The following is a 25146-nucleotide window of genomic DNA, read 5'->3' as shown; positions in this document are numbered from 1 at the left end:
TGACCGTTTCACCAGGTGTTCCCAGACGCACGTCTGTGTATCAGGGATTTGGGTCCTTAGAAGAGAATTCAGAAACTTGGAGAAGCGTATTCAATGGTTCCACGTGTGTGGGTATGCCTGCCGTGCTTTGAAGGTCAACCTAGGCCGTGTGTGTGTGTGTGTGTGTGTGTGTGTGTGTGTGTGTGTGTGTGTGCGTGCGTCTGCACACGCCTCCAACTCCTAAGCCTGGCAGACGTGACTTGAAGTCTGCCAGGCTATCCTATGATACCTGCACAATGTTTTTAAAAAGCAGAAGTATTAAAGTGTTGTGTTAGTTTCCTAGGGCTGGAACAGCAAAATCAAGGTGTGGGCAGCACCGCGCTCTCTCTAACACCCGCAGGGCAGGGGCCCTTCCTCGCCCCCTCCAGCTCCCCGTAGTCGCTGGCAGTCCTTGGCTTGTAGCTGCGTCCCTCCAATCCTACGTCTTCCACTGGCCGTGTCCTCCCTGGGTCTCTGTGTCTCTCCTCCTCTTACGAGGACACAAGTCACTCTAGTGTGACCTCATCTTAACTTACTAATTACATCTGCAGTGGACCCTATTGACAAATACTGTCCCATACTAAGGTTTGAGGGATTAGAAATTCAACATATTTTGCAGAATTCAACCCATAACAAAGGCTTAAATGACCCACACAAATTCCCTTGCCCTTCGCCCAACCCCCGACCAGCCCCGCTTCCCGGAGCCACAGCCACCCTCAGGCGCACCGTCTTCTTCATCAAGTTCACCTCGTCTCTCCTGAGCACAGTTGTCCTCACGTCACGATTCCTCATCCCGTGACTTCCTGTTGTCGCAGGTGAGGATTTAGCTGCTCTGTACCATCATCTTCCCAGAGCTGTGACATCAACTGCCTGGTTGGATAGCAGTCTGAGGTGCAGGCTCACTACGTAAGTGGTGCTGACCTCAGACCCTGGTGGTCTCTTCGTGCCCTGCTTTCCTTTACATCACTTCGTTTTTCCTGAAGTGTTGCTTTGTCCTTCACTTGGGTAACTTTCTATGTGTTGGTACCTGCTCATAATATTTCCAGTTGTTCCTGCATGCCACTCGGGCTCCTATGAGTATTCTTCCCAGATGCTCAAACATGCTAGTAATCTATCAGTTCCAGCGTTCTTTTCTTGAGCTGTAGTCCCCTTTCTTCTCGTCCATTTGGACCAGGTGTCTATAGGCTCACTTTTGAGGCCCTTTTCACCACTCTCCTGTGTTGGGTCCTTTCCACACACCCTGGGTCATGGGCCAAAGGGCAACAGATATATGTCTCCCTTTTTATTTACTTTTTCCTTCATATATCTAGAAAACATCTCAAAATGTCTTTATTCTATTCCCACATTTGAAATTATTGTTTATCTAGATATAAAACCTACAAACAAAATCATTTCTGTCTAGAAGGCCCTGGAATTGTCCACCACGTGTTGCTGGTGAGAAAAACGATGTCATTCTATTTGCTGATCCTTGTAGATGGTCTGCTTCTTTCTCCTTTTCAGAAGAAGGACGTCTTTAATCCTGGCATCCTGAAACTCCAGCCATTGGTGTGGGACTTTTCAATCTGGGGAATAATTGTTCTTCAGTCTTGGAAAGTTTTTACTAGAATGTGTTGATAATTTCTCTTTGCTCTGTTGTTTCTTTCTGGAACTTTTATTGTACTGTTTTGGTGCTTCCGATTTATTCTCATCATACCTTTTCTCTCCTGTATTCCAGCCTTTGTGTTGGATGTTTATTTTCAGGCATGACACTTCAAAATCCCTAGCCTTCTCTCTTCATCCAAGAGCATGCTCTTCTTGTCTAATTGGTTCAATGTCTTTTGTCTGTCTAGATATATTAGGACGATTTTCTTCTGTTCACTGAATTATCTCTGTTCCCTCTGGATTCCTGAATTATTCTGAGGTATTTTGTTGTTGTTGTTTGGGTTTGGACTCTCTCATCTGGAAGATTCTTTTTTTTTTTTTTTCGCGGTACGCGGGCCTCTCACTGCTGTGGCCTCTCCCGTTGCGGAGCACAGGCTCCGGACGCTCAGGCTTAGCGGCCACGGCTCACGGGCCCAGCTGCTCCGCGGCATGTGGGATCCTCCCGGACCGGGGCATGAACCCACGTCCCCTGCATAGGCAGGCGGACTCTCAACCACTGTGCCACCGGGGAAACCCTCATCTGGAAGATTCTTTACATTTCTGATGACACCTGGCTGCCTCTTCATTCATAAGGGAGGCACTAACCGGGGTGCCAGTTCTGTGTGCAGATTGTGAGCTGTTGGCAGGTGGGCTTTACCGAGGGTGGTGGAGGGCATGCAGCTCTTCATGGGAGAGACCCACACCCCTTGGTATGGTGTGTATCCTCTCCAGGGAAGGTCACTTTCTCCAGCCTGGGCATCACGTTCCCGAGTACCTGTGTCTGGGAGAGGCCGAGGGAGGCCCGTGTAGGATGCAGACTCGGAGTTGGCTGGCTTGTTGCAATCCTGCACCTCACCCCACACAGCCTGGTGTCCCAGCGTCTGGAGCCTGTTCTGTTTCTCCCCAGAAAGTTTCAGTGACATGTCTGAAGGTCCCACAGCCCCTTAGTAGCTGAGCAGGAATTGGACACAAGATATCCTGACTCGGAGAGTGGAAGCTTCTGACAGTAAGGCCTGTGAATTAGCCTTTGTCCCTAAGACTTGGCACTGAGGCTTACAGATGACACACGCTCAAGGGTTGGATGGGGACGAGGGGTGGAGGGAGGAGGATGGGAAGGTAGTGGGGCCAGTTCTCTTGTTCTCACTAGTATTCTGAAATGGAATCAAACATCCATCCACAGGATGAACATGCGTGAATCATCAATCTTCCACAAATACTCTGGGGAAACAATAAACAGTAATACACAGTTGGCCCCTCGTTATCCTTGGGGACTGGTTCCAGGACCCACGTGGGTACCACAGTCCTCGGCTCCCTAGGCCCCTTCTGTAGAATGGTGGAGCATATGTACACAACCATCACACATCGTCCTGTGTACTTAAGATACACACATCTCTCAATCCCTTATAATCCCCCTACGTGTAAATGCTATGTAGACAGCTGTAAGTACAATGTAAATGCTGTGTAAATAGTTACCAAGGTGAGGCAAATTCAAGTTTTGCTTCTTGGAATTTTCTGGATTTTTTTTTCAATGTTTTCAATAGGCAGTTGGTTGGATCTGTGAGTGTGGAACCTGTGGATACGGAGGTCTGACTGTAATAAAAGTACGAAAGTCACCTGAATCTGTATCACCATGAGGAGTCAGGACAATTGCTGCTCTGCGCTGGGCCCTCCCTCTCTCCCCTCCCACCCCCGGGAACGGGGTCCGCTTGCTTCCAACATCATAATGGAAGTGCTGCTCCAACCATGAAGGGCAGGACGGGTCCCAGGACGTGGGTGTCCTTGGAGAGTTGGCGGGCCCAGGACCCGGAGGTTTACAGTCGCCCAGGCTTAGAAGGGCGGTCAGAGGGCATGGGGTGGCTCCAGACAGCAGACGCAAGAAAATAATCACCGGGCAATACCCAGACTGGGGTGACAGGAAGCTGGGGGAAGGAGGCTCCGCGGTGGTGACAGATGGAGAGAGGCAGCAGGAAGGCTCAGAAAGAAGCCAGTTACTGGCCAGCAGGTGGCAGGACTCCTGCCGCCGAGTGAGGGTCCAGAACCCAGAAAGATTCCAGCCACTCTGCGGGGGAAACCAGGGACCACGAGGAGAGCAGTGAGATGCGGGCAGGGACAAGGCAGGACCGGGCAGCGCCAGCCTGGGCGCCGGGCTGGTGGCATCCAAGGCAGAGCTGTGGCAGGAGTGATTCTGCCACCAAACAGGTCCAAGACAGGGACCCCTCCCAGGAGTTGGGGACAGAGGACTCTGCAGGTGAAGGGGGACCCAGTGCCCTGACTCAAAGCCGACTCGCACCCGGAGAGCCTTTTCTTCCTGCTGATCCCGGAGGACCCTCCCAGAGCCTGGTGGCTGGGAGTCACGACGTGGTCCAAGTGAGGGAGGCAGGGACCCAGGCGGGCCTGCGAGTCTCCAGAACTGCCTCTGCTGCTGCGCGTTCCTGGTTCTCAGCCAGCTTTACACGCCTGGCCGCCCCACAGTGACGGCAGGGGCGCTTTGCGTTTTGCGTAAAGCAAAAGCAATGACCAGTGATATTAGAATTCCAATATTTCCTTTGATTAAAGTAGGGGTTTTCATCCTTGAAATGGTTGGAGCACACGGCTCTAGACCCCAGGGTTGCACGACTCAGCCGTGGCGCGCACTGACTCCCGTCTCCTTGACCTTGCAGGATGATGTTGAAGGAGCAGTACATTGACAAGACACGCGTGGCCGTGTTTGGGAAGGTGAGGTTGCTGGCTTCTGTTTGCACGCCCCCTGCTCAGGCCCCAACCTGCACCACCCCCAGGCCTGACCCTGATTCACTGGGAACGTCTCTGCTCCAGCTGCCTGCCAGACTTTTTTTTTTTTTAACATCTTTATTGGAGTATAATTGCTTTACAATGGTGTGTTAGTCTCTGCTGTATAACAAAGTGAATCAGCTATACTTATACATATATCCCCACATCCCCTCCCTCTTGCGTCTCCCTCCCACTCTCCCTATCCCACCCCTCTAGGCGGTCACAAAGCACCGAGCTGATCTCCCTGTGCCGTGCGGCTGCTTCCCACTAGCTATCTGTTTCACATTTTGTAGTGTATATATGTCCATGCCACTCTCTCACTTCGTCCCAGCTTACCTTTCCCCCTCCCCATGTCCTCAAGTCCATTCTCTACATCTGCGTCTTTACTCCTGTCCTGCCCCTAGGTTCTTCAGAACCTTTTTTTTTTTTAAGATTCCATATATATGTGTGAGCATACGGTATTTGTTTTTCTCTTTCTGACTTACTTCACTCTGTATGGCAGACTCTGGGTCCGTCCACCTCACTACAAATAACTCAAGATGTTCAGTGATTCCAGCACAGGGAGCCCTCATCTGAGCAGCTCATGTATCAATGTTTCTTTGCACACTATCTGGAAGGAAAGATAGAAAGAAGCCAGATCCTTGTGGGAGTGCTCTGTGAGGCTTCTAGTTACTTTTCAGACAAGCCTGCCATGGCTCTAGGGGTGGTACCCCAGGAAAGAAGGGGAGGCAGGAGTCTTTATTTCTGTATGTCTTTCTGTGCAGTAGCCACGTTAATTTAGCAGGTTCACTTACGCGGTAGGGAGGAGGTGGGGAGGTTCGTGCACTGAACTGTCAAACCAGAGAAGCTTCCACAGGGTGGCCCACGTCCGAGGGCCGTAGCCGGGTGTGGTGGGGTCGTGGCTTGGAGTTGGGTCCCTGGAGGACCACCTCCTGTCGCCTTGGCCCCCTCCCCCGTTGTTAGGTGGCCTGGACCCGTGGGCTCTTGGTTTCAAGGCAGGAGCACAGATAGACACAGACCCGTCTTCCCTCTGAGGGAACAGGTCCTGCAGAGGGGCCTCGCAGTTGACCCCAAGGCAGGTGGAGGTTTGAACAGGTAACCGGAGAGATACCTGTTACGTCATCACCTCTGAGCCCAGGGTTTCGAGGGAGCCGTGTGCATCTGAGACGAGGGATCGCCCTGTGGAGGTCCCAGCACGCGTGCTGTGTATCCCACACCCGCGCAGGAGGTGCAGCAGCAAAGGGAGGGCCCAGGGGATGGATCAGAGCCTGGACGCCGAGTCCTAGGGCTCATTCTGTGCTGGCGGAGGCCACTCCCAGCCTGCGAAGCTCAGAGCCAGTTGGATCACTTACAGCATAACTTGGGGCGACAGCTCTTACCTCCCGTCCCCATGGGAAAGGTACTGCCCCACAGACTGACCACGGCTCAGGGCAGGGCGCCCGGGCCCAGGCCAGCCTCTGTCCAGTCTCGGCTCTTCCCCAAACATGCCCTCTGCTCCTGGGAGCTTGGCCTCCCTCCTCTGGCTGCTTTCCACGTGGGCACCTGAGCGTGGCCCCCGCGCCTGGACCTTTCAAAGGTCACTGTGGACGCGGACACAGGAGTCAGGGCGCCGTGAAGAGGCTTTCTGGACAAGTGGGAGATTCAGCTGCCTGGGCGTCGTGCGCTCTGTGGACGGGGGCCCACACGTCCTTCAGAACGCAGCCCACACCCCCGTCCTTGAGACAGGCCGAGGATGTGTGTGGTGCTCTTTGCTGGTCACCACCCTTATCCACTCTGCCTGATGGGTCCCCGCCTCTTTGAATGGCGCCTCAGGTACAGGGCTGTGGACTCTGTGATTGCATCCCCTCCAAGGCAATAAGCCTTCGATTCCTTTAGCTGACAGGCATTCGGCGGGTTCAGGTTCACAGCACGCGTGAGAGAATTCCCCTGCCCCCCCCAGCATGCACGGGCTCCCCACTATCAAGCGCCACCATTTGGTACCTTTGTTACGGTTGACAAACCTGCACTGACACATCATCATCACCCAGAACCCAGAGTTTACATCAGGGATCCCTCTTGAGGTGGTACCTTCTGTGGGTTTGGACAGACGTGTGATGGCATGTCTCCATCATCACGGGACCACACAGAGCAGTCTCTCCACCCTGAGGATCCTCTGAGCTCCACCTCTTCACCCCTCTCTCCCCTCCCCCAGCAGACACTCCTCTTTTTACCGTCTCCACGGCTGTTCCTTTTCCAGAGTGTCACAGAGTCAGAATCACATAGCGTGGAGCCTTCTCAGATGGCTTCTCTCACTTAGCATTTAAGGTTCCTCCAGATCTTCCCATAGTGTCACAGCTCATCTCTTTTTAGCACCAGATAATCCACTGCCTGGATGCACCACAGTTCATCCACTCGCCTACTGAAGGGCATCTTGGTTGCTTCCAAGTTTCGACAGTTACGAACAAAGCTGCTCTGGTCATCCATGTGCAGGTTTTTGTGTGGATATAAGTTTTCAGCTTCTTAGAGTAAATACCAAGGAGTGCAGTCACGGGATCATATGGTGAGGGGATGTTTAGTTTTGTAAGAAACCACCGAACTGTCTCCATAGTGTTTGTACCATGTTGCATCCCCACCAGCAACAAATGAGAGTTCCTGTTGCTCTACATCCTCACCAGCATTTGATGTTGTCAGTCAACACATTTTAAAAAACAAACTGCAGAATGACTGGTAAGGCCTGGAGATTCCATTGACCATGAATATTATTTGCCAGAAACCAAAAAGACTGTTATTGTCTTTAAGGTATTCCTGTTCTACTGAAGGAGCGCTATTACAATGTAACAAACTTAAATATATTGATCAAAACCAGTTAATTCTACAGGGAGTTTGGCATGGCATGGACATGACAGTCTCCATCAGGTATATGGGTTCTACACACGCCACCCTCTCACCTCAGCACACGCACTCACACTCGCCCACACCTTTGACAGTCCTCAGCCACACCCTGGTTCTCCGGGCCTTCGCTCCTCTCCTTGCCCACCTTTGCTCAGCAAAACATCACATCCGTGCCCCCTTCCCTTTGGGTCTTGCAGGAAACAGGTGCATCTGGACCAGCCAGCACCCACAGCAGATACGGTGTAATGCTTTGCTCTCTCTGGAAGGCTCACATTGAAATTGGGGTCTTTCATGTCAGCCCCAAATAAGGGCAGTACAGGAAATGAAGGACTGACCCACGTACACGACACGTGCGGACGTCTGTCCCGGGCAGACCCCTGAGCTGAGCATCCTGGCGACCAGTGCTGGAGCCCTTTGACATCGGCTCCTCGTGGGCCCGCCCTCAGAATCACAGAAAGCGGGTCGGCTCTGCCTGTAGGCAAGGGAGAGGCAGCAGGGGGCGCTGCGTCAGAATGCTGGACAGCCGTCCCACACTACACGCTGCACTCCAGTCCCCAGTCACCCTCCACAGTCACCGCCACGCTTCATCCTCGTGTCACTCGAACACGAGGCCCAGGAGGGGGATACTTGCCTCCCGTTATATTTAGCTGGAAAGGCGTTTGCTTTCATCTTTTTACCTCCCTTATAATCTTTCAACGTTAAATTTTTTTAGAAAAACGAACTAGGTGACAGTGGTTGCTTGAGCCACTGACCTCATTGTCTGTGGCTGTTTTCATGGGTGAGTTATTGACTTTGCCCCTGCCCTTCTCTCTGCCCTCTGCTCGTTCCCAGGATTACGGTGGGTACCTGAGCACTTACATCCTGCCAGCGAAGGGCGAGAATCAAGGCCCGGTTTTCACCTGTGGCTCTGCGCTCTCCCCGATAACAGACTTCAAGCTCTACGGTAGGGGCCCCGACCGGAGGGGCGCTGGTCCCACCCAGCCCCCGCCCCCCGGCCTCCCCCCGTCAGCGCCCAGTCCGGTAACCTGCAGGGTGGCGAGGCCCGCGGTGGAACGTCACAGACAGGGCCTGGGGGAGGGGGGAGAGGGGTTCACGCCACTTGCTCGGAAAGTGGTCAGCCCACCGCTGCCCCTCAGTCGCGTTCCCGACACACGAGACCGGGAGCCAGCACACGCGCAGCGCCTGTGCTTGCAGTGATGGGAATGGCGCGAGCAGAAGGGAAGGGGACTCCGGGCCGCCCTCGCCCCTCCTGTCTGACCCCGCAGTGCGGCGGGGGCCCCGCGCCGGGTCTCTGTCCGGCGCGGGGTGTCTGGGGGCAGGTGAAGGGCTGGGGGAGCTGCTGCCCAGGGGCCTGGGTGGCTCTGCCCCGCCCTCTGCCCCGGCGCTGCCAGCTCCTTTCCGTGACCGGACTCCCAGTGTGGCGGGCAGACCCCGCCTGCAGCTGCAGAGACATGGCTCTGTGGGCACTGCTGGGGGGGGGGGGGTCCTCCCTCTGGTCAGCCAGCCTCTTTTCTCTGAACGTGAAGGGCTTTGTGATGTCACCCTGTTTTTAAATGTAGGCAAGGCCCTCTCTGTGGGCTCTGGGAGCTGGCATTCGGGTCAGGGCGGCAGGGAGTCTGGGCCGTCGGCCCCAGCTGCTGGCACCGAGCCAGACTGATGGGGAATCCGGGGGCTCCTGGTCGCTGGTGTGCGGAGCCCTGCTGGGGGCCTGAGGTCCCTTTGGGGCAGAGGAACCAGCATCACTCCATGGCCGCACCCTCCCGTGCCCCAGCTCGGCACCCGTGGACCGCGCGGAGCTGTCCAGGGGCACCGGCGCGTCTGCAGCTCACCAGCTCTGGCAGCCGAAAGGCTCACAGCAGATGTGCTGATTTTTGCAAGTGCCCAATGCACATTCCGACTCGAGATCATACAGGAACTCCCCTAATTCCAAATCCTAATCACTTAAAATTACTGTCCCATGGGAAGCCATGTAACATATTCTCTGTTCTTCGAATTCAGTGAGACTTTCTCGGGGTTTTTAATCAGCTATTTCAAATCTGCCTGACTTGGGTGCACACGAATGCGCCCAGCCCCGCGCCTTGATGTGTCGCTGTGCTGGGACAGCGGAGAGCCCACGTGGTCTCCTGGACTGAACTAAGGGGTCCCTGCACCTGTAGAAGGAGCTCGGTGCCCTGGACTCCCAGACTTCCTGACGGGGCGGCCTCGGTCCTCACGAGACCCTGGACCTGAGCCGGGGGCAGGCAGAGCGGAGGCAGCCGACGCTTTCTGAAAATAAGGGAACCTGATGGAAGTTGGCTCTCCGTATCTGTTCCCCCTTCTGGGCGCTGAAATGAAGTGGGGGCGGGGTGTGAATCCTGTTTATTTCGGAATCGGATCAGTTCGGTTTTCCTCGTGCTGCAATCCCACCACCACCACTAGCAGGTCTAAATGTCACTGTGGCGCCGATTGAGTAACCCCACAAAGACCCACGAGGTTTAGGTGCTTCTTCAGAAGCAGATGTTCCCCGGGAAGATGGAAGGGAGTCCAGCCCCGTCCCCAGGGCGGCCCCCGGAGCCCAAAGGGGCCCCGAGGCCAAGGGCTAACGCTCTCCTCTGCTTGTGTGTAGCGTCTGCATTTTCCGAGAGGTACTTGGGCCTCCACGGACTGGACAACAGAGCGTATGAGGTGTGTTTGGGTTAGGGTTAGGGTTTGGGGCAGAGCCACCACTTGGCAAAAACGAGGAACCCTGCGATGACGCCTCTCCGAACTGCTCCCTCCCTCCCTCCCCCCCCCCGGCCCCGCCCCCTCTTAACTCCCGCCGGCCTGTGTTCCCTCCTTCCCTCCCTCCCTCCCGTGTCAAAGCCCATTCACCCGGGTGCCGTGATCTCTCCAAGATCGGTCTGGTTGCCCATTCTGGAACCGGCGGGACAAGGCGGAAGGTGGGGAAGGGCTTAGGGTGGAGGAGTCTGTCCCAGGGCCCGTAGGCTCGGGTGTGGATGGCCGCTGGTCCGCTGCCCCCACGGCTGCTTCTGCTGCCGGGAGAGCAGGAAGCCCCTCGGACACCGCCTCCTGGTCCTGACCGCTCAGGCGGCTGAGTGTGGGCATCACGCATGCATCTCCTCACTGGCACCAAGGAGGCCAGAGAGCTGCTGTAGGCCAGGCTGCGGCTTCAGAGCTGCAACCCGGGGACGGACAGCGGGACGCTCTGGCCAGGGCAGCACCTCCCAGCGGCATCGGTTGAATGAAGGCCCCAGGCCACCTTCAGGGAGAGGAGACCCTTTCTCCCTGCTTCCTAGATCTTGTCCTGTCCCCTTCCTCTTTAAAAGGGGTTGGGGCTGGGAAAGCCCAGGCCCCCGAGAGCTTTCGCAGGGCTTCCAGGAACTGTGCCCAGCACACTGCGTGGCCCTCACCCTCCGGGTCAGGGTTCCTGGGCTCATGCCCTACTCCCCACGGCGGGCGCTGACCCCTGTCGCCCACGTGCAGATGGCCAAGGTGGCGCGCCGGGTGTCCGCGCTGGAAGGGCAGCGGCTTCTCCTCGTCCACGCGACCGCCGACGGTGAGCCCCCGACACTGACCACGGCGCTCGGCGAGAGCATCGCCCTGCGTGGGGTTACGGGTTTTGACACTTTCCTCTTTTCTTCTTTAAACAGAGAAAATCCATTTCCAGCACACCGCAGAACTCATCACGCAGCTCATTAAGGGAAAGGCTAATTACAGCTTACAGGTACCGTGCTGCACGCCTGCCCTGCCTCACACCACACATGCTTTTCCACGCACGAGGAGCTGAGTGGTGCCCGGCCACGCATGACTGCAAACACTCCTCCGTCACGGCCCTCGGAGATGCTCGGGGACACATCAGATCAGACAGATGGGCAGTGCTTTCTTTTTCTGCCGATTGATGGCGGCTCGGTTCAGCACTCAGGCTGTGTTTAAGCCCCTTTAGGCTCCACCCCCGCCCCCGGCCCCGCCCCCTCCCCGGGGCATGAGCAAAGGCGGGGCAGCGGCCACACCCCCATGCTCACGGAAGGGGGGGCTGCTGTCCCAGCGATGAGCGCAGCCTTGGCTTCACTAGCCTCCCCCCGGAAAGCACGCTTCTGCTAAATACTGGCTGGATGTTCCAGAACCGTCTGTGGTGCCGCAGTAGTTAAAGAGCACTGTCCTTCCCAAGAACCCGACTCACAGCCTTGACCTCACTGGCATCAAGTGCTGACCCACCGGCTCTAGTGTAGGTGCTTTCCAGCGATGCACGGTGCTGCTTCTGGAAACTTCTTCCGTCTCCTTCCTGCCCTCTGGTTCACTTGGTGAGACAGGTATGATCCCGGTGGTCTTCTCGGGTCCAGGATAAACGGGAGACTTCCTCAACCAGGGCCCCAGGCAGCACTGCCTGCCTCTGTCTCCCAGCCCTGGCTTTGCTGCGTGGCTGTCCGGTCGGGGGAGCGCTTCCCGCAGGGAGGGAGGCCGGCTTGCGTGCTGATGAACGCGGAGGGAGGGAGGGGCTTAGTTCACGTGACACTGGAGTTCCTTCTGAGAACGCTCAGGTCACAGTACAACGCTAAGTACGTCGTATGCACGCGATGCAGCTGCGGTAGGTCCGATGGCAGAGCTCTGCCTGCCGGTGTGGGCCACTCCCCACATACAAGCGAAGCGAAGTCGGCAAGGTGCTGGGCGACACCCACCCCAGGTCCCACTGGACACTGTGCAGGCGCGGTGAGTGTCTGAGATACTCGATAAGCTTGTAAAGGTGACAACTCCAGGTGAGGGCTCCAGGCAACCAGGACCCGGGTAGGAGGAGGAGACGTACTTCCTGCTCTGTAACCCTTTAGGTACATATAATAGCTCAATGACCACCTTCATAAATACGAACATAAAGGTGAGTGTCATCATCTGAAGACGTAAGAGGAAGACAGGCTTCAAAATGCAGGAAGCAGCCCGGTGTCATGGAAAGAACATGGGCTTTGGGGCCCATTAGACTTGGCTTTGAATCCCAGCTGGGACCGGGCCCTTCGTGTGGAAGTGGTGCCGTGCCCCTGGGTACTCGGTGCCATTACATTTGGGGATGGAATGATTAGCTGCCGTCTTTTCAGCCCTGCCTCAGTCCCAGGCCTTGTTCTAAGCATTTCAGAGGTATTCCGGCATTCAGTTCTCACATAGCTCAGTGAGCCAGATTTCATGATGAGGTCATCTGCATTTGACGGCCGGGGTCCAGGAAAGCCCCCTGTGCACGGCGCACGGTGAGTCAAACGCAGGTGCCCGTGGGAGCGAAGGTTTCCCCACACTCACCAAGGTTATAGAGGCAGCACGGAATTCTTCCCCTTTCTTTGGGAGTCCTGATGCCTGGAGGCCTGGGCCGCTCGCTGCCTCGGTGGTCCCCGAGCCTGGATCCCCGTTGCAAATTCAAACAAGCGGAGCGAGCGAGGCGTTCAGTCTGTTAAACCCTGTGTTTTCTGATTCCGTCCCTGATTTGCTGAGGGCACCCTCCGCCTGGCAAAGCCGCGAGAAGCAGCCCTGAGATGCCCTCCAGGCTGAGCTTCCGGCTGCGCGGAGCCCGGGCCGTGGGGCTCGGAGTCTCAGCGGCGCCCCAGCCCACGCGGAGGGCGGCCACGGGGGTAACTCCTCACGCCTCTCTTGCAGATATACCCGGACGAGAGCCACTACTTCAGCAGCGCCCCCCTGCGGCAGCACCTGTACCGAGCCCTCATCGGCTTCTTCGTGGAGTGCTTCAGGGTCCAGGACAAACTCCCGACAGTAACAGCGAGAGAGGACGAGGAGGAAGACTGACCGAGCCGGCCCGGAGCGCGCCCGGCGCCTGCTGGACCAGTGGACACCGACTGGGGAGCCCCGCCTCGCTCTCCCTCAGGGGCCTAGGCGGGGGCAGGAAGCGCCACCTTCCCAGCATGTGTGTTTCTGGTCCTGAGGGCAGTTTTGCTCCAGAAGCAAGCTCCTCCCCGGGTGGAGATGCATCGTCGCTCACAAGGGCTTCCACGGAGCCTGGAGCCGTCGCCACCCTGGAGTGACGGGTACCTCCCCGCGACCCCTCCCCGAGGAACAAAGCGAAGGACGGATGGCCGTGCGGAAGCTGGCCCTGGAATTCGAGCTCACGGGCGGTAGCGTTGAGACCCGGCCTCCGCCCAGGTACCGCTTCCACTCCAGGGCATCATACCCCGTCTGATGTCACCGCGCCATGGACCAACTAGAGCACAATTGTTTTCCCAGTACTTGTCCATAGATTGGCTCGCGCCTTTCTGTAATTAGGAGATTCTGCATTTTAAGGGGCTGTACGAAGTGTTACTGTAGCTACGCTAATGGTTAACCTTATGGAATTAATTCGTATTTTTCTATGGTTTTTACCTGACACTGTCTCTGGTCATGGGGTTGCTTTGCTGTGCTTTTTTTTTTTTTTTTTTTTTTTTTTTGCTTTGTTTCGTTCAGTCAGTATGTAGGCTTTGCACTTGTTTGGATAAAGAAACAGATCAGAAGTAACTGCTCTCTCCTCAATGTCATCATTAGACTTTGTGGAGACATTTCAGAACACTGAGCGGGAACAAAACATCCAATACTCTTCACTAAAAAAAGTCATAAAGGAAACCTGTCTCCCACCAAAGCTGCATCAGGGTCTGGCTTAGAGTCGCCTTGTGCATCTCCCTGCGCCCTGAGGCCCATCCTTTTCCTCCCTGATAAGCCGGCAAGTCTTTTCAGGTGACGTTTGGTTAAAAAACATGAACAAAGTGTTGACTCCACCTCCACGTCTGTCACGTGTGCTGGGTGACAGGAACCCTGGAGGCAAGTGAGGCCCGCGCCGGTGTCACCCCGACCCTGGGGTGGCTCTGTCCCTCCGTGCCGCACGCAAGCAGTGTCGTCGATGTCCCTAGCCTTGTAAGACATCCTCTGAGCAGGTGCACAGCCAGCATCCCGTGTATGTTTCACCTTGTTGTATATAAAGACGGGAATGCGGTCATGGCGTCGCGCCGCGTCCCCTGCCCTCCGCCCGGTTTTCGTCGTGTTCTGCCTGCATGCCACAGCCTGGCTGAGCTGCTCTCTACAAGTGCTTGTTGGAAATACATTGACGACCGTCATCGCCTCTGGAGCTTGTTGACAGCCTGAGTGTCAGTTCGGATTTCTCCAGCTCCCGGTCCTCCTGGGAAGGGGGACTCCCTGACATTCTTATCAGCAGAGAAGATACGTCCATGTCACTTTTGGTGTTTGGGGGTTTGGGCTTCATCTGCACGAGCTTTGAATGTCAGTTGTACTTAGTTCGATTGGAAGATCTCTGTCACGGGATTTTTTTTCAGGGGATGCATCACCGTTTGGGAAAAGGATGAATGTGCCGACCAGCAGGACCGCTTGAGCGCTACATGGCCATGCTTTTGCTATTTCAATGGGCTCGACCGACTGCAAAGCCAACTCAGTCTGCAAAGGGAGGCCAGCTCTGGCCACAGGATCTGGCAGGAGGGAGTGAGGATGTGACATGGTAGTGTTTGTTCATCCGTGGAATAAAACATTATTTTACCACTTGGATAGCTCTTTTCTTGCTTATCCTCCACCATCTCACCTTAGGATGTGTACAGGTGTTCAAGAAGGCATTCAAGTACTGATTGATGCGTCCTCAAGGGCCTGTGTGCAGCACATGAAACCTGCATCTGTGGTAGCAGCGGCTTGATGGTAGGAAGAATAGGACCAGTCAAATATATCAAAGTCCCAAATCAACCAGAAAAGAGAATTCGAGTTTCGTCTTAAAAGTTTCAGGGTGAAGCCATAGAGGTATTCCCTAACTCTCCCCACCCTCTCCCCACTCGCCCAGGAAGGAGGCCACCTCCTCCCCGCCGCCTTCTGCCGGGACCGGCCCTGAAAGCAGACACTGGCCTTGATCACTGGGACTGCCCCAGTTCCACGCAGTGGGAAGCCGGCCTGGGAGAGCCCGGAGCCTGCACCTGCCCTGTGTGTGTGAGGTGAAGTGTGTGACACATGTGACTGTGGTTGCTTGTTTCCATTTTTAATTAGTTTTAAAATGTTTTAATAAGACCATGAAGCTGTGGAACTCCAGAGCCCAGTACAGGGAGCACAGCCCTAACCCGGGGGCATCCCTCTTCCTCAGCATCTCCTGGGACACAGCTGCCTCGTTCACAGGGGAGGGCGGCGTGTGTACCCCTGGCCTGAACACACGCTGCCCCTCCCTCTCTTGCCTGACCTGTCAGTCCCAGAAAAATGATTTCGTGAAGGATTAGTTGCCTTTCCGAAGCCCCTGTTAAAAACCTCAGTGTCACAAGAGAGGCTGGAAGGATATTTCAGAGCTATATCCTTCTGTCAGCACGTGGCTGTGAGCTCTCGGGACAATCACAAGAGGAAGGAACAGGAAGCCTGTTAGTGCGTGGCACACACACTTAGGATATCCAGACCGTGTATACGAGTAGAACTCTGCCCCGCGACCTGCAGCAACCAGCCCCGGGCGGCCAGGACTCGACCAGCATTTGACAGCTTCCTAATGTCTGCCCCTACTTCCAACTTGGGACCAACTGGGGAAAACCTAGCACATCCCCTAGGCAATAAGAGCCCTGCCCCAGCCCCCAGGGCACCCCTGAGGCCCCTCTCCCACCGAGAAGCTGTCCCGCTCCCCTGTCTGCCTTCAGTCTCCGTGGAGCACACATGAGGGTGGTCGGCCCCCATATTCCAGCCAGCTCTGGGGAAGCAGACTGTGCTTGCTCTGATTTGGGTGTGCATCAGTCAGCTAGGGCTGCATAACAAAGCACCGCAGACTGGGCAGCTTAAACAACAGGAATTTATTTCTCACAGTCTGGAGGCTGGAAGTTGAAGCTCAAGGTGCAGTGAATTAGGTTCCCAGTGAGAACCCTCTTCCTGGTTCATAGATGGCCACCCTCTGGCTGTGTCCTCACCCAGCAGAAAGGGGGAGAGCTCTGGTCTTTCCTTGTCTTATAAGGACACTAATTCCATCACGGGGGCCTCATCCTCACAGCCTCATCTAACCCTAATCACCTCCCAAAAGCCCGTCTCCAAGAACCATCATATCAGGAGTTAGAGCTTCAACATATGAATGGGGGTGGGAGGGAGACACTCGTTCAGGTCTGTAACATGTGGTTTCTAATCTTCACGCAGGCATTCTAGAGAGAAAATAGAGCTGCCAAAGAGCAGGTGGGGACCCTGGGGGCAAGTGGGAGGGAGAGGACCCAGCCTCGGGGACACTGCTTCATGGGTGGGGCTTCTCAGGAGGTCTGGACGGGCAGGTCTCAGGGTGCTGGCCCTGAGAGGCCTGGGCTCCCTTCTGCAAACCACAAACTCCAAAAAGCCGTTCACCATCTGAACCTCATCACTCACACTACACAGATAGGGGATTAGAAGCCCTGAGAAGGCAAGGGAGTTGCCCAAAATCACACAGCAAGGCAGCTACAGCCCTACGTTGCTTTCCCCTCTCATTGTTTTCTTTCATGATAAGCGAAGCGCAGGCCTCCCTCCTGGGTCTAGCACGTTCCTCTGGGCACCAGCACTGGGCCCCAAAGCGCAAGCCCCTGGCCCACACAGAACCAGGCTTGCCGGAAACGGTGTCAAGGTCTGGATTCCGAGCAAATGACAAATCCGTGGCTGCTTCCAATTCCTGTTCCGTTCAAGCCTCTCTTGTAGGAAACCTCTCATTGGATCAGCCTGCCCGGCACCCCCTGAAGCAGCGTAAGATGTGTCTTTAATGTTTCCCAGGTGGGATCCGAGGCCACTGCAAGTCTGGGAGTAACACTGGGAAACAGAACAGCCTGAACTGGCCACACCCTCTAGATCGAAGACCCTCAACTCTGATGCACATCAGAGTCCACCGGGCACTTTGTAAAGTAGACCCCTGAGCCCCAGGATGACGTACATGTGTACACGCGCAAACACACACACGTCTGGGAAGCACCGCACCGAATGATACCGCCCCGTAGAACCTAAGCAGGAGTCCCCAAGGCTGCCGCGTGGCGGCTCCCACGACATCCTCCAGAGGCCCGTCTGTCTTCTCCTTCCCACTCTCTTGTCCCTGAAGGTCAAGCAGACTCCCGGGTCACAGGTGGGCGCTCCATGCTGGGGGCGGCAGAGAAGGAGGGACACGCCTGGGCCCCCAGAGCATGGCTGCACCCCAGCCCTGGGCCTCGCCTGCTCACCTTGGGCTTCTCCACTTCCTGCAGCTCCCACATCACCCTGAGGTCTGGTCACGCTGGCCAACCCCCCAGAAGCATCGGTGTGGGGCCTGGACTCCCACACATACTCAGGAGGGCGTTCTCAGAAGGCAGTGGGTTATTTCCACTCATGAGACCACATTTTTATCCAAAGGCTGATGGAACCCGGTTGGTTCGAGTGGATTTTACTGTCAGGATTCTTTGTAGATGAGAGGGTATGTTTTTTTAATAAATTTATTTATTTTTATTCTTGGCAGTATTGGGTCTTTGATGCTGCGCACGGGCTTTCTCTACTTGTGGCGAACAGGAGCCTTTCTTGTTGCGGAGCACGGGCTCTGGGCGTGCGGGCTTCAGTAGTTGTGGCTCGCGGGCTCTAGAGCGCAGGCTCAGTAGTTGTGGCACCCGGGCTTAGTTGCTCCACGGTGTGTTGGATCTTCCCGGACCAGGGCTCGAACCCGTGTCCCCTGCATTGGCAGATGGATTCTTAACCACTGCGCCACCAGGGAAGTCCAAGAGGGTATATTTTTTAATGAATATATTTGGTATAGAAACATATAAAGATATGGCAAATTCATTGACTGGTGAAGAAATGGGCCCAATACTACCTCCACATTCTGCTTTCGAAGACGTGAAGATCGTTAGAGCTGTAGGGCTTGGATTACATCAGATGTCTGGCTTTTAAACGGACTTTTAAACAAACCACTTTTACAGAAACCTGAATATCGTCTAAAAGTCAGGACAATCGTTCACTGAAGGAAGATGACCCACTGAGCTGGACTCCGGTGATCATCTTGGGGGTGGGCTGTCGACTGCATCTCTGAAAGGAAGCTGAAAGGAAGCTCGGGGAGCAATGATCTGTAGGTACAGCTGCTTCCTGTGGGAGAAACGCTTCCACTACCACCAGCCTCACACCCCTGAGAACAGAATGGGAGCGAGGTGTGAAATCCCTTCTCGGGCCACTTAGAAGTGGTGAGATTCCTGGCCGGGGACCCTTAACGTCGGCTAATGTGGTAAGTCAAGGGGCGGGGCTTCTAGGGCCGGGGGATGCCAGCAGAGGGAGGAGTCACGGGCGCTGAACAAAACCACATTCTCCGCTGTGGCCCTGTGTCTTCAGTGGCACCGGGGATCTTCCTGAAATAGAGCCCGACCCCTGCCCACCCGATGGAAAGGCCCTGGAGGCAGGGGACGCGCTGACTTCTTCTGCATCTGTCCTCCCCTCCCCGCACAGGGCCAGCGCTGGGCTGTGAGCGGCAGACGGGGACAGGCGGAGCTGGCGGGACACGGTGCGGGGAGTTGCCCCGGAGGCGGGGCCGCCACTCGCTCCCAAGCCGTGGGAGTCCCACCCCGCAGGCGGACCCTCTGCTGTGCTGGGGGAGGGGGAGAGCACTTGGAGGGGCTGGAGCTTCTCTGGAGCTTTACGGAGCTCACTAACGGGCAGCAGGCTGTCCGGGGAGCCCCGTGAACGGTGGGTGGGGCCTCCCTGCTCCGGGGTAACAGCCTCTCAGCAGTGCTCGGGCTCGTGCGAAACTCTTCAGGCTTCCTCAGTCTCACAGCACGCAGCTGTGGGCACTTCAGCCAAACCCAGCAAATGTGTCTTCAGTTATTCAATCACTAGGACCTAATCAACGGCTTGAAAGTTCCGTTTGTATAAAGTGTCAGTTACCGGAGAGTTTCAGTGCTGAGCTCCTCTGTCTGGAAGAGTAAGATTCTCTCTCTCCTCTCTTTCTCTCTCCCCCTTTTACTCTCTCCCCCTTTTACCCTCTCCCCAGAGCAGTCCTGCTGAATCCACAGCTCAGTGGGGCCCAGCCCGGTGGGAATAGGAGAGCGGGGCGGGGGAAGGGGGGCGGGCAAAGGAGGGGGCCCGGCGGGCGGGGTGCAGAGGTGGCAGCAGCCCTAGTGGGCTGCCTTTCTGGATCGGGGTGAGCATGGCTCCACCGTGTGCTCTGGCGGCGGGGCCCGGTGCTCTGCCGGTCTTTCTGAACTTTCGTTGCATTATTTGTAAAAAAGAATGGCAGGTGTACTAGTTGCCTGGGGCTGCTGTTAACACAGCGCCGCAAACCGGGCAGCTTAAACAACAGACACGTGTGCTCTCCCGATTCTAGAGGCCGAAGTCCGTATAGAAGCGTCGGCGGGGCCAGGCTCCCGAAGGCTGCAGGGAGGGATCCGAAAGCCTCCTCCAGGGTCCGGTGGTCCCTTGGTTGGGGCAGCAGAACTCCGACCTTCAAACGGCATCGTCCCCATGTGCCTGCCTGTCTGTGTCCACCTTTCCCCTTTCCATGAGGACACCCCTCCCACTGGATTAGGACCCACCCTAACGAGCTCAACTTCACTTGCTCATCTGTGGTGATGAAGAAAAGACCTCCAAGTTAGGTCCCATTCGGAGGCACTGGCGGTAAGTTAGGGCCGGGGGGTGGGAGGCAGCGATGCAGCTCAGTCCCTAAAGCAGGGTTTCCTATCAGGGAATGATCTGGGCGTGGGGGGAGGAAGAAGGTACGGGGGCTGCAGGGCGGCCACAGGACAGAGAAGCCCTCCCGGGGGTGCAGAAGCCTGTGGCTCGGGGAGCAGGCCCTGCCCCTCCCACCCCGTCCTCTGCAGGAGGCGGCTCCAGCAGCCAGGCTGCTTCTGGAGGGAACAGGAGCTGGGCCCACCGTGTCCTCTGCGCTCCTGGGAAGGGGGCGGCCGCAGCACCACCGGACCCTGCAGGGCTGCCCCCTTCCTCAGGCATCTCTGAGAGCCCGGATTCTCCCAACATCCACCTCGGGAGAGCCCGGAGGCGCTAGCAGCCGTCCGCGGGCCTGCTGTCGGCTCTCTGGTCAGGGAAAGGCCATGGGGCCGGCTGCACACGCCCGGAGGAGCCCGGTGCAGAGTGGGGCTGAGTGGCCAGCTCCCTCTCGAAACCCAGGCAAGTGCTGCTGTGTCTCTCAGGGGTTCACCCATGCCACTGAAGGCCTTTCATTTTAGAAAATCGCAAAATGCAGCTTAGTGGCAAGGGGGAGGTGCAGCCCTCTCCCCAGTTTGGCCTAGAAAAACCCTTCCCTGAAAACCACTGGGTCCTTCTGGCTTTCTGAGTGTGAGCTGCCCGTTCTCCTTCCTTGGCACCTGCGATAAACCTTCCTCTGCTCCAAACTGTGCTCAGTCTCACTGTGCATCAGGCACACGGACTTGGGTTCGACCACAGTTTGTCCTGACGAAGCCATCTTCACTACAGACAGCTTGGTTTTACCAAAACATCCTGCCGGTCACGGAGGGTAAATTTCCTAACAACACCCTGGGGAGAGTGGCGGGCTTTCTGCCGGCGGGGATCCGTCGCTCACTGGCACACGCTACCCCACCTCCCAGGACCGAGTGGCCAGATGCAGGTCCGATGGTCAGCAAGTGAGGTACAAATCCAACCAGCAAGAATGGTTTGACACCTGCTGTGGCTGGCGGGCCGGGAGCTTCTCAGAGGAGCTGGGCTGGCCCTGGACCAGCCATCCCGTCCCCTGGCCTCCCGGAGAGAACGATTCCGACAAGGAGAGGCCCTGAGGACAGAGAGGCCAGGCACCGCGTGCAGGCCACAGGCTTCAGAGTCAGATGGGCCTGCTGTGTGTCCTGGGGCAAGTGTCCTAAGTAACCTCTCAGGGCCCAAGTTCCTCCTTCGTGAGGCAGAGACTAACTCAGAGGGAACGGTGATGTGAACGTCGGTGGAATCTCCTGGCCTGCGGTAGTCAGTAAACTGAAGCTGGTGTTATTCAGAACGACTAGAATTCTTTTTTTTTAACCAAAGAGCTGGAAGGATGCCTGGCCATTTGCATTTCAAGTTTCCCAAATTACCACCTGAAAAATCTCTGCGAAACAGGTTTCCAGGCGCTGGAGGTGGGCGGGCTCTAGTCCGTGGGAAAGTGACGGGTGGGCCGAGGCTCCCCGGGAGCGCGGGCCGCGTGAACCGGACGCGGGGTCACCGGGTGGCTGCGGGGGGCGGGGGCCGGGGTGAGCCCCGTCTGCGCCTGCGCCTGCGCCGTCCGCTCCCACCGCGCCGGGGGCGGCGCAGCCCCCGCACCTGGAGGGGTAGGTGGGCCCCGGCGGCCGTGGGGCGCGGAGCCCGGGGCGAGCGGGCGGGCGTGCCTCCGCCGGGCCCCGTCCGAGACCCTGGGAGCCGAGGGCCGGGGTCTCAGCGAGGCTACGCCGGGGCCCGTCCAGAGGCCGGGGGCGAGCGGCGCGCGGGCGGGCTCGGCGCCTGCGGGGCTGCGCGCTCGGCCGGCCGGCAGGGGGCGCGCGGAGCCTGCGTTCCGGGGGACGGCCGCCCGCGGGGGTCGCGCGCCGGGAGCTGCAGGGGCGGGCGCGGGGGCGGTGGCTGGGTGAGGACGCAGGCCTGGGTCAGCGCTGCGGCCCGCGAAGGGAGCCCGGCCTGAGGGCGGCGGCGGGCACTTGGGGGCCACCCCGCCCCGGGCAGCGCCCGCCGGCTCTCGGCTCCGTCCGGCTCATTCCTCCCGGCCGCCGCCTCGTGCTCCGGAGCTGGGGACCCGGGGGCGGGCAGGAGAGGCCTCGCTCGCCCAGGACCTGCTCGGGGACCCTGCCCGCGTTGGTGATCGATCGTCGAGTCCCTATCACAGGCCTCCTTGGGCTGAGGAAACAGCTGGGGACTAAGGAAAACTCGAGATCCCAACCGGCAGATTCGCCCTCCGCCCCAGGGCCGCGTCCCTGCCTGCAGCCTGTGCCTGGACTCCACTTCCAGGCCGACCGGTGAGCGCCCAGGGTCCCGGAGAACGCCTGGGGTACCAGCGGCAGGTCGTGGACTTGGGTGGAGTGGGATGCCCAGACCCCCCATGACCGTACATTCGCCACAGGCCACCTGCAGCTCAGACATCTGACTGCGAGTCCGTGGGTCACGAGTCAAATCCTTTTCACCTGCCCTAATCAAGGTCAGTTAAGACTTGCGTGTCCACCAGGCAGCACGGAGCCTAAGCAATAGGCTGTTTGCCCGGGTTGTTTCCCAGCAACTTGGAATCAGCTGCGTCCAGTTGGAGCTGAACTGGTTGCGGCCGGATGGGACCACCGATTCCCGAGCCGGGCCTGCGCGAGGGCCCGCCCAGCGCCCTTTAGACCGTGCAGCGGCCTGTAGCCCAGCTACACCTGCGCCTGCGCAGAAGGAGTCCCGCAGCTTTCTCCAATCATCACCTTTCCCCGCGCTCCCCACGCCTCAGGTGGCCCTGCTTCTTTATTCGTTATCGCGTAAATAGCCCGAGCCCCTTCCCTTCCGGGACGCCAGAGCTGAGGTTTGCCCTCCTCTCTCCTGGCTTGGCCGCCTCGCCAACAGACCCGGGCGTCTCGGCGTTTGGCTTGCTGTGCATCAGCCCCGAGGAGCCCGGTTGGGTACCAACTGCACAGGGACACTGCAGCTCGGGACCGCTGACTCTGCGCCGCCTCTACCAGTTTGTGGTTTTGGAAGCATCAGGTAACCTTGGCTTCAGGCAGAATTTTCTCATTTGGGGCTTCTCCGTGAATGACACGCCTTGCCGGGGCGTTGCGGGGGTGGGGGGCGCCCTGCAGCCCTCCCCTCACAGGGGCTGTGCCCTCCGCCGGGGCTCCCAGCTCCGAGCTGTTCACTGACCCTTGAAGTGCATGGTCCCTGCGGTTTCTGTGGCTCTTCTTTCGGGACAAGCACTGTTCTTGCAGGCGCTTCTCGGGGAGTCTAACCGGGGCTGTTAACTGAGCAGTTGACTATAGCATCTGTAGGTTCGTCAGTGTGTGCTGAAAGCTGGTGATGTGACTGGGTTCAGGATGAGCGGTTATGCCCCCTCTTCCGTGCTTCATGTTAAGGTATTATTCCAAAGAGGCTGCTTTTGTTTCCTGCGCTTCACTGATCCCAGAGCAACTGTGTTGCTAGTTTTCCTGGGCTGTTGAAATGAGCTTTACCAGCTGTGAAAAAGAGCTGTGAATTGTGCTATCTTGTCACCGGTTCTTAAACTCTGATATATTGTATCCACACTCAGAAAATAACTTTGTTTCGTATTATATACAGGCAGCGGCTTTCAAACGTTTCAAGCGTTTTTCTGGGGAAAATAGATTTTGTGTGTGTGTGTCTGTGTGTCTAGGTGCCGACATAATTAGCACGCTATCATTCCTTCTCTAGATAACTTTCCATAGAAAAGGACATTATTCTAAGGAAGAGAAGTGTCACTGTCCACAATCCAAGACTGGCATCGTCTTCATTCTGTTGTCATATGATACCAGGTGATGGTGATGACGACAGCCATACCTAATTTCTGTGTTCGGAAAAAATCCGGAAATGGTAAATTGAAATAAAACCCAAGTATCTTACATGCATATGCAAAACAAAGTTTACCAATGATAAATCCCGACTAAAAATAATCTGGACAGCTGGGGGCGTTCAGGACAGCTGGGGCCGTTTATTGGGTTTTTTTTTTTTTTTTTTTAGCAATTTCGGGGCAAGTGCCCCGTGCTCTGTCCACCATTACCTCTCCAGGGCAGGTGCTGAAATAAAATCATCAGAGAGAAGAGACTGCCGCTCGGAAAGTGTGCAAATGGTGCTCAAACAACACGCTAGCAGCGCCAATCCGTGCCAATACAAGCCACGCCCGTCTCTGACACACCTGTCCGGCGTGTCACGCTGGCGGCGAGTTAGTGTAAGGTGCAGGTGATGCTGGAGTTTAGGTCTCGAATTCTGGAAGGTCGCACTCAAGACGTGACTGCGAGGAGGGCCTGTTCTGTTGTTCTTGTTAAGATGGATCCGTGGGTCTCAGTAACGACCTTAGAAAATCCCGTCATTTCCCCAGATTGCGCACAGCAAGGCAGCTGCCTCGTTCTCAGAACTCTCCGGGCTTCTCCACACGGGCTCTGGGCTGTGCGGTGCCCTTGAGCCTGACCGCCTGGGGTCAGGGAGGCAGCAGAGGTCAGATGCGTCTCCTTCTCTGTTCCGCTCACGGCCCGAGGCCCAGAGGGAAGCAGGAGGCCGCTGTACGCTCGTGGGGACAGTCCTCTGCTCGGTGTCAGAGGGACGAGGACCCGGGAGATGTGCAGTACGTCCGGTGTGATGCTCCCGTCACGCCGATGGGACGCGACACCGGGAACGGAGCCGTGAGGGCCCCGACAGCCAGGGCGGTGCAGCCCGTCTGCAGAGACCCACCTGCTTCCCTGAAGCCTCTGCACATCCCCAGGACGCGAATGGAGGCACGTTTCCCCTGCCCAGTGATGGAAAGGAGTCCAGGAGCCGCGCAGGCTGCTTTCGGGTGGGCACCGGCCCCGCGGAAGGTCCCAGTGGGAAGTTGTGGGCACGTGGGGACCCGAGCAGGGCTGCCCTTGGGAGGGGCCGGGTGCTTTGGCTGCCGTGGCTTCTCGGGACCACCAGGTCATCACACGTTGCCCACGGAGTGTGCGTCATCCTGTGCTCACCTCCCAACTCGCTGCCTCGTCGGGCAGCTGTGTAACAGAATTCTCACAGAGCATCTCACTGCATGGAGAAAGCATCCCCACCCTCCTTCCTGCGCGTCAGGACCACCCCCCAGGGCACCAGCCCCTCCTCCCCTTCCTTCCGGGGCCCAGGGACCAGCTTTGGAGCCCGTGCCACTCACTCCAAACGTCAGAGAACAAACACACCGCAAGACAGACAACAGTTACACGACGGAGCTTTGTGACCCACGTGCCTCCGTCCCGACGTGTGTGTCTATGGGACGGGTTCCCACGCCTGCACCCTGGGCAGGCGGGCCCTCCCGGTGCTGGGCGCCTGCAGCGCTGT

General features: G+C 57.1%; 1 protein-coding gene and 1 long non-coding RNA gene across 2 annotated transcripts in view; both read left to right on the top strand.

Annotated features, from left to right (window-relative positions):
- DPP6 (dipeptidyl peptidase like 6) overlaps positions 1–13690 on the top strand; it is a 776249-nt gene extending 762559 nt beyond the window's left edge. The window contains exons 21-26 of the mRNA XM_032643847.1: positions 4299–4353; positions 8110–8221; positions 9884–9942; positions 10741–10813; positions 10908–10981; positions 12889–13690. Of these exons, the coding sequence (XP_032499738.1) occupies positions 4299–4353; positions 8110–8221; positions 9884–9942; positions 10741–10813; positions 10908–10981; positions 12889–13035 (520 nt within the window). The 3' untranslated portion in view covers positions 13036–13690. The remainder of the gene's footprint in view (positions 1–4298; positions 4354–8109; positions 8222–9883; positions 9943–10740; positions 10814–10907; positions 10982–12888) is intronic.
- An 8088-nt stretch (positions 13691–21778) lies between these two features.
- On the top strand, positions 21779–25031 carry LOC116759237. Its single transcript, XR_004351392.1, has 4 exons — positions 21779–22133; positions 22388–22845; positions 23524–24640; positions 24831–25031. It is a non-coding gene; the product is annotated as an uncharacterized LOC116759237 (long non-coding RNA).
- The last annotated feature ends 115 nt before the right edge of the window (positions 25032–25146 follow it).

The sequence above is a fragment of the Phocoena sinus genome, chromosome 9 (genome assembly GCF_008692025.1).
Source record: "Phocoena sinus isolate mPhoSin1 chromosome 9, mPhoSin1.pri, whole genome shotgun sequence".
Taxonomy (NCBI): Eukaryota; Metazoa; Chordata; class Mammalia; order Artiodactyla; family Phocoenidae; genus Phocoena; species Phocoena sinus.
This window is presented reverse-complemented; position numbering and strand designations above follow the sequence as displayed.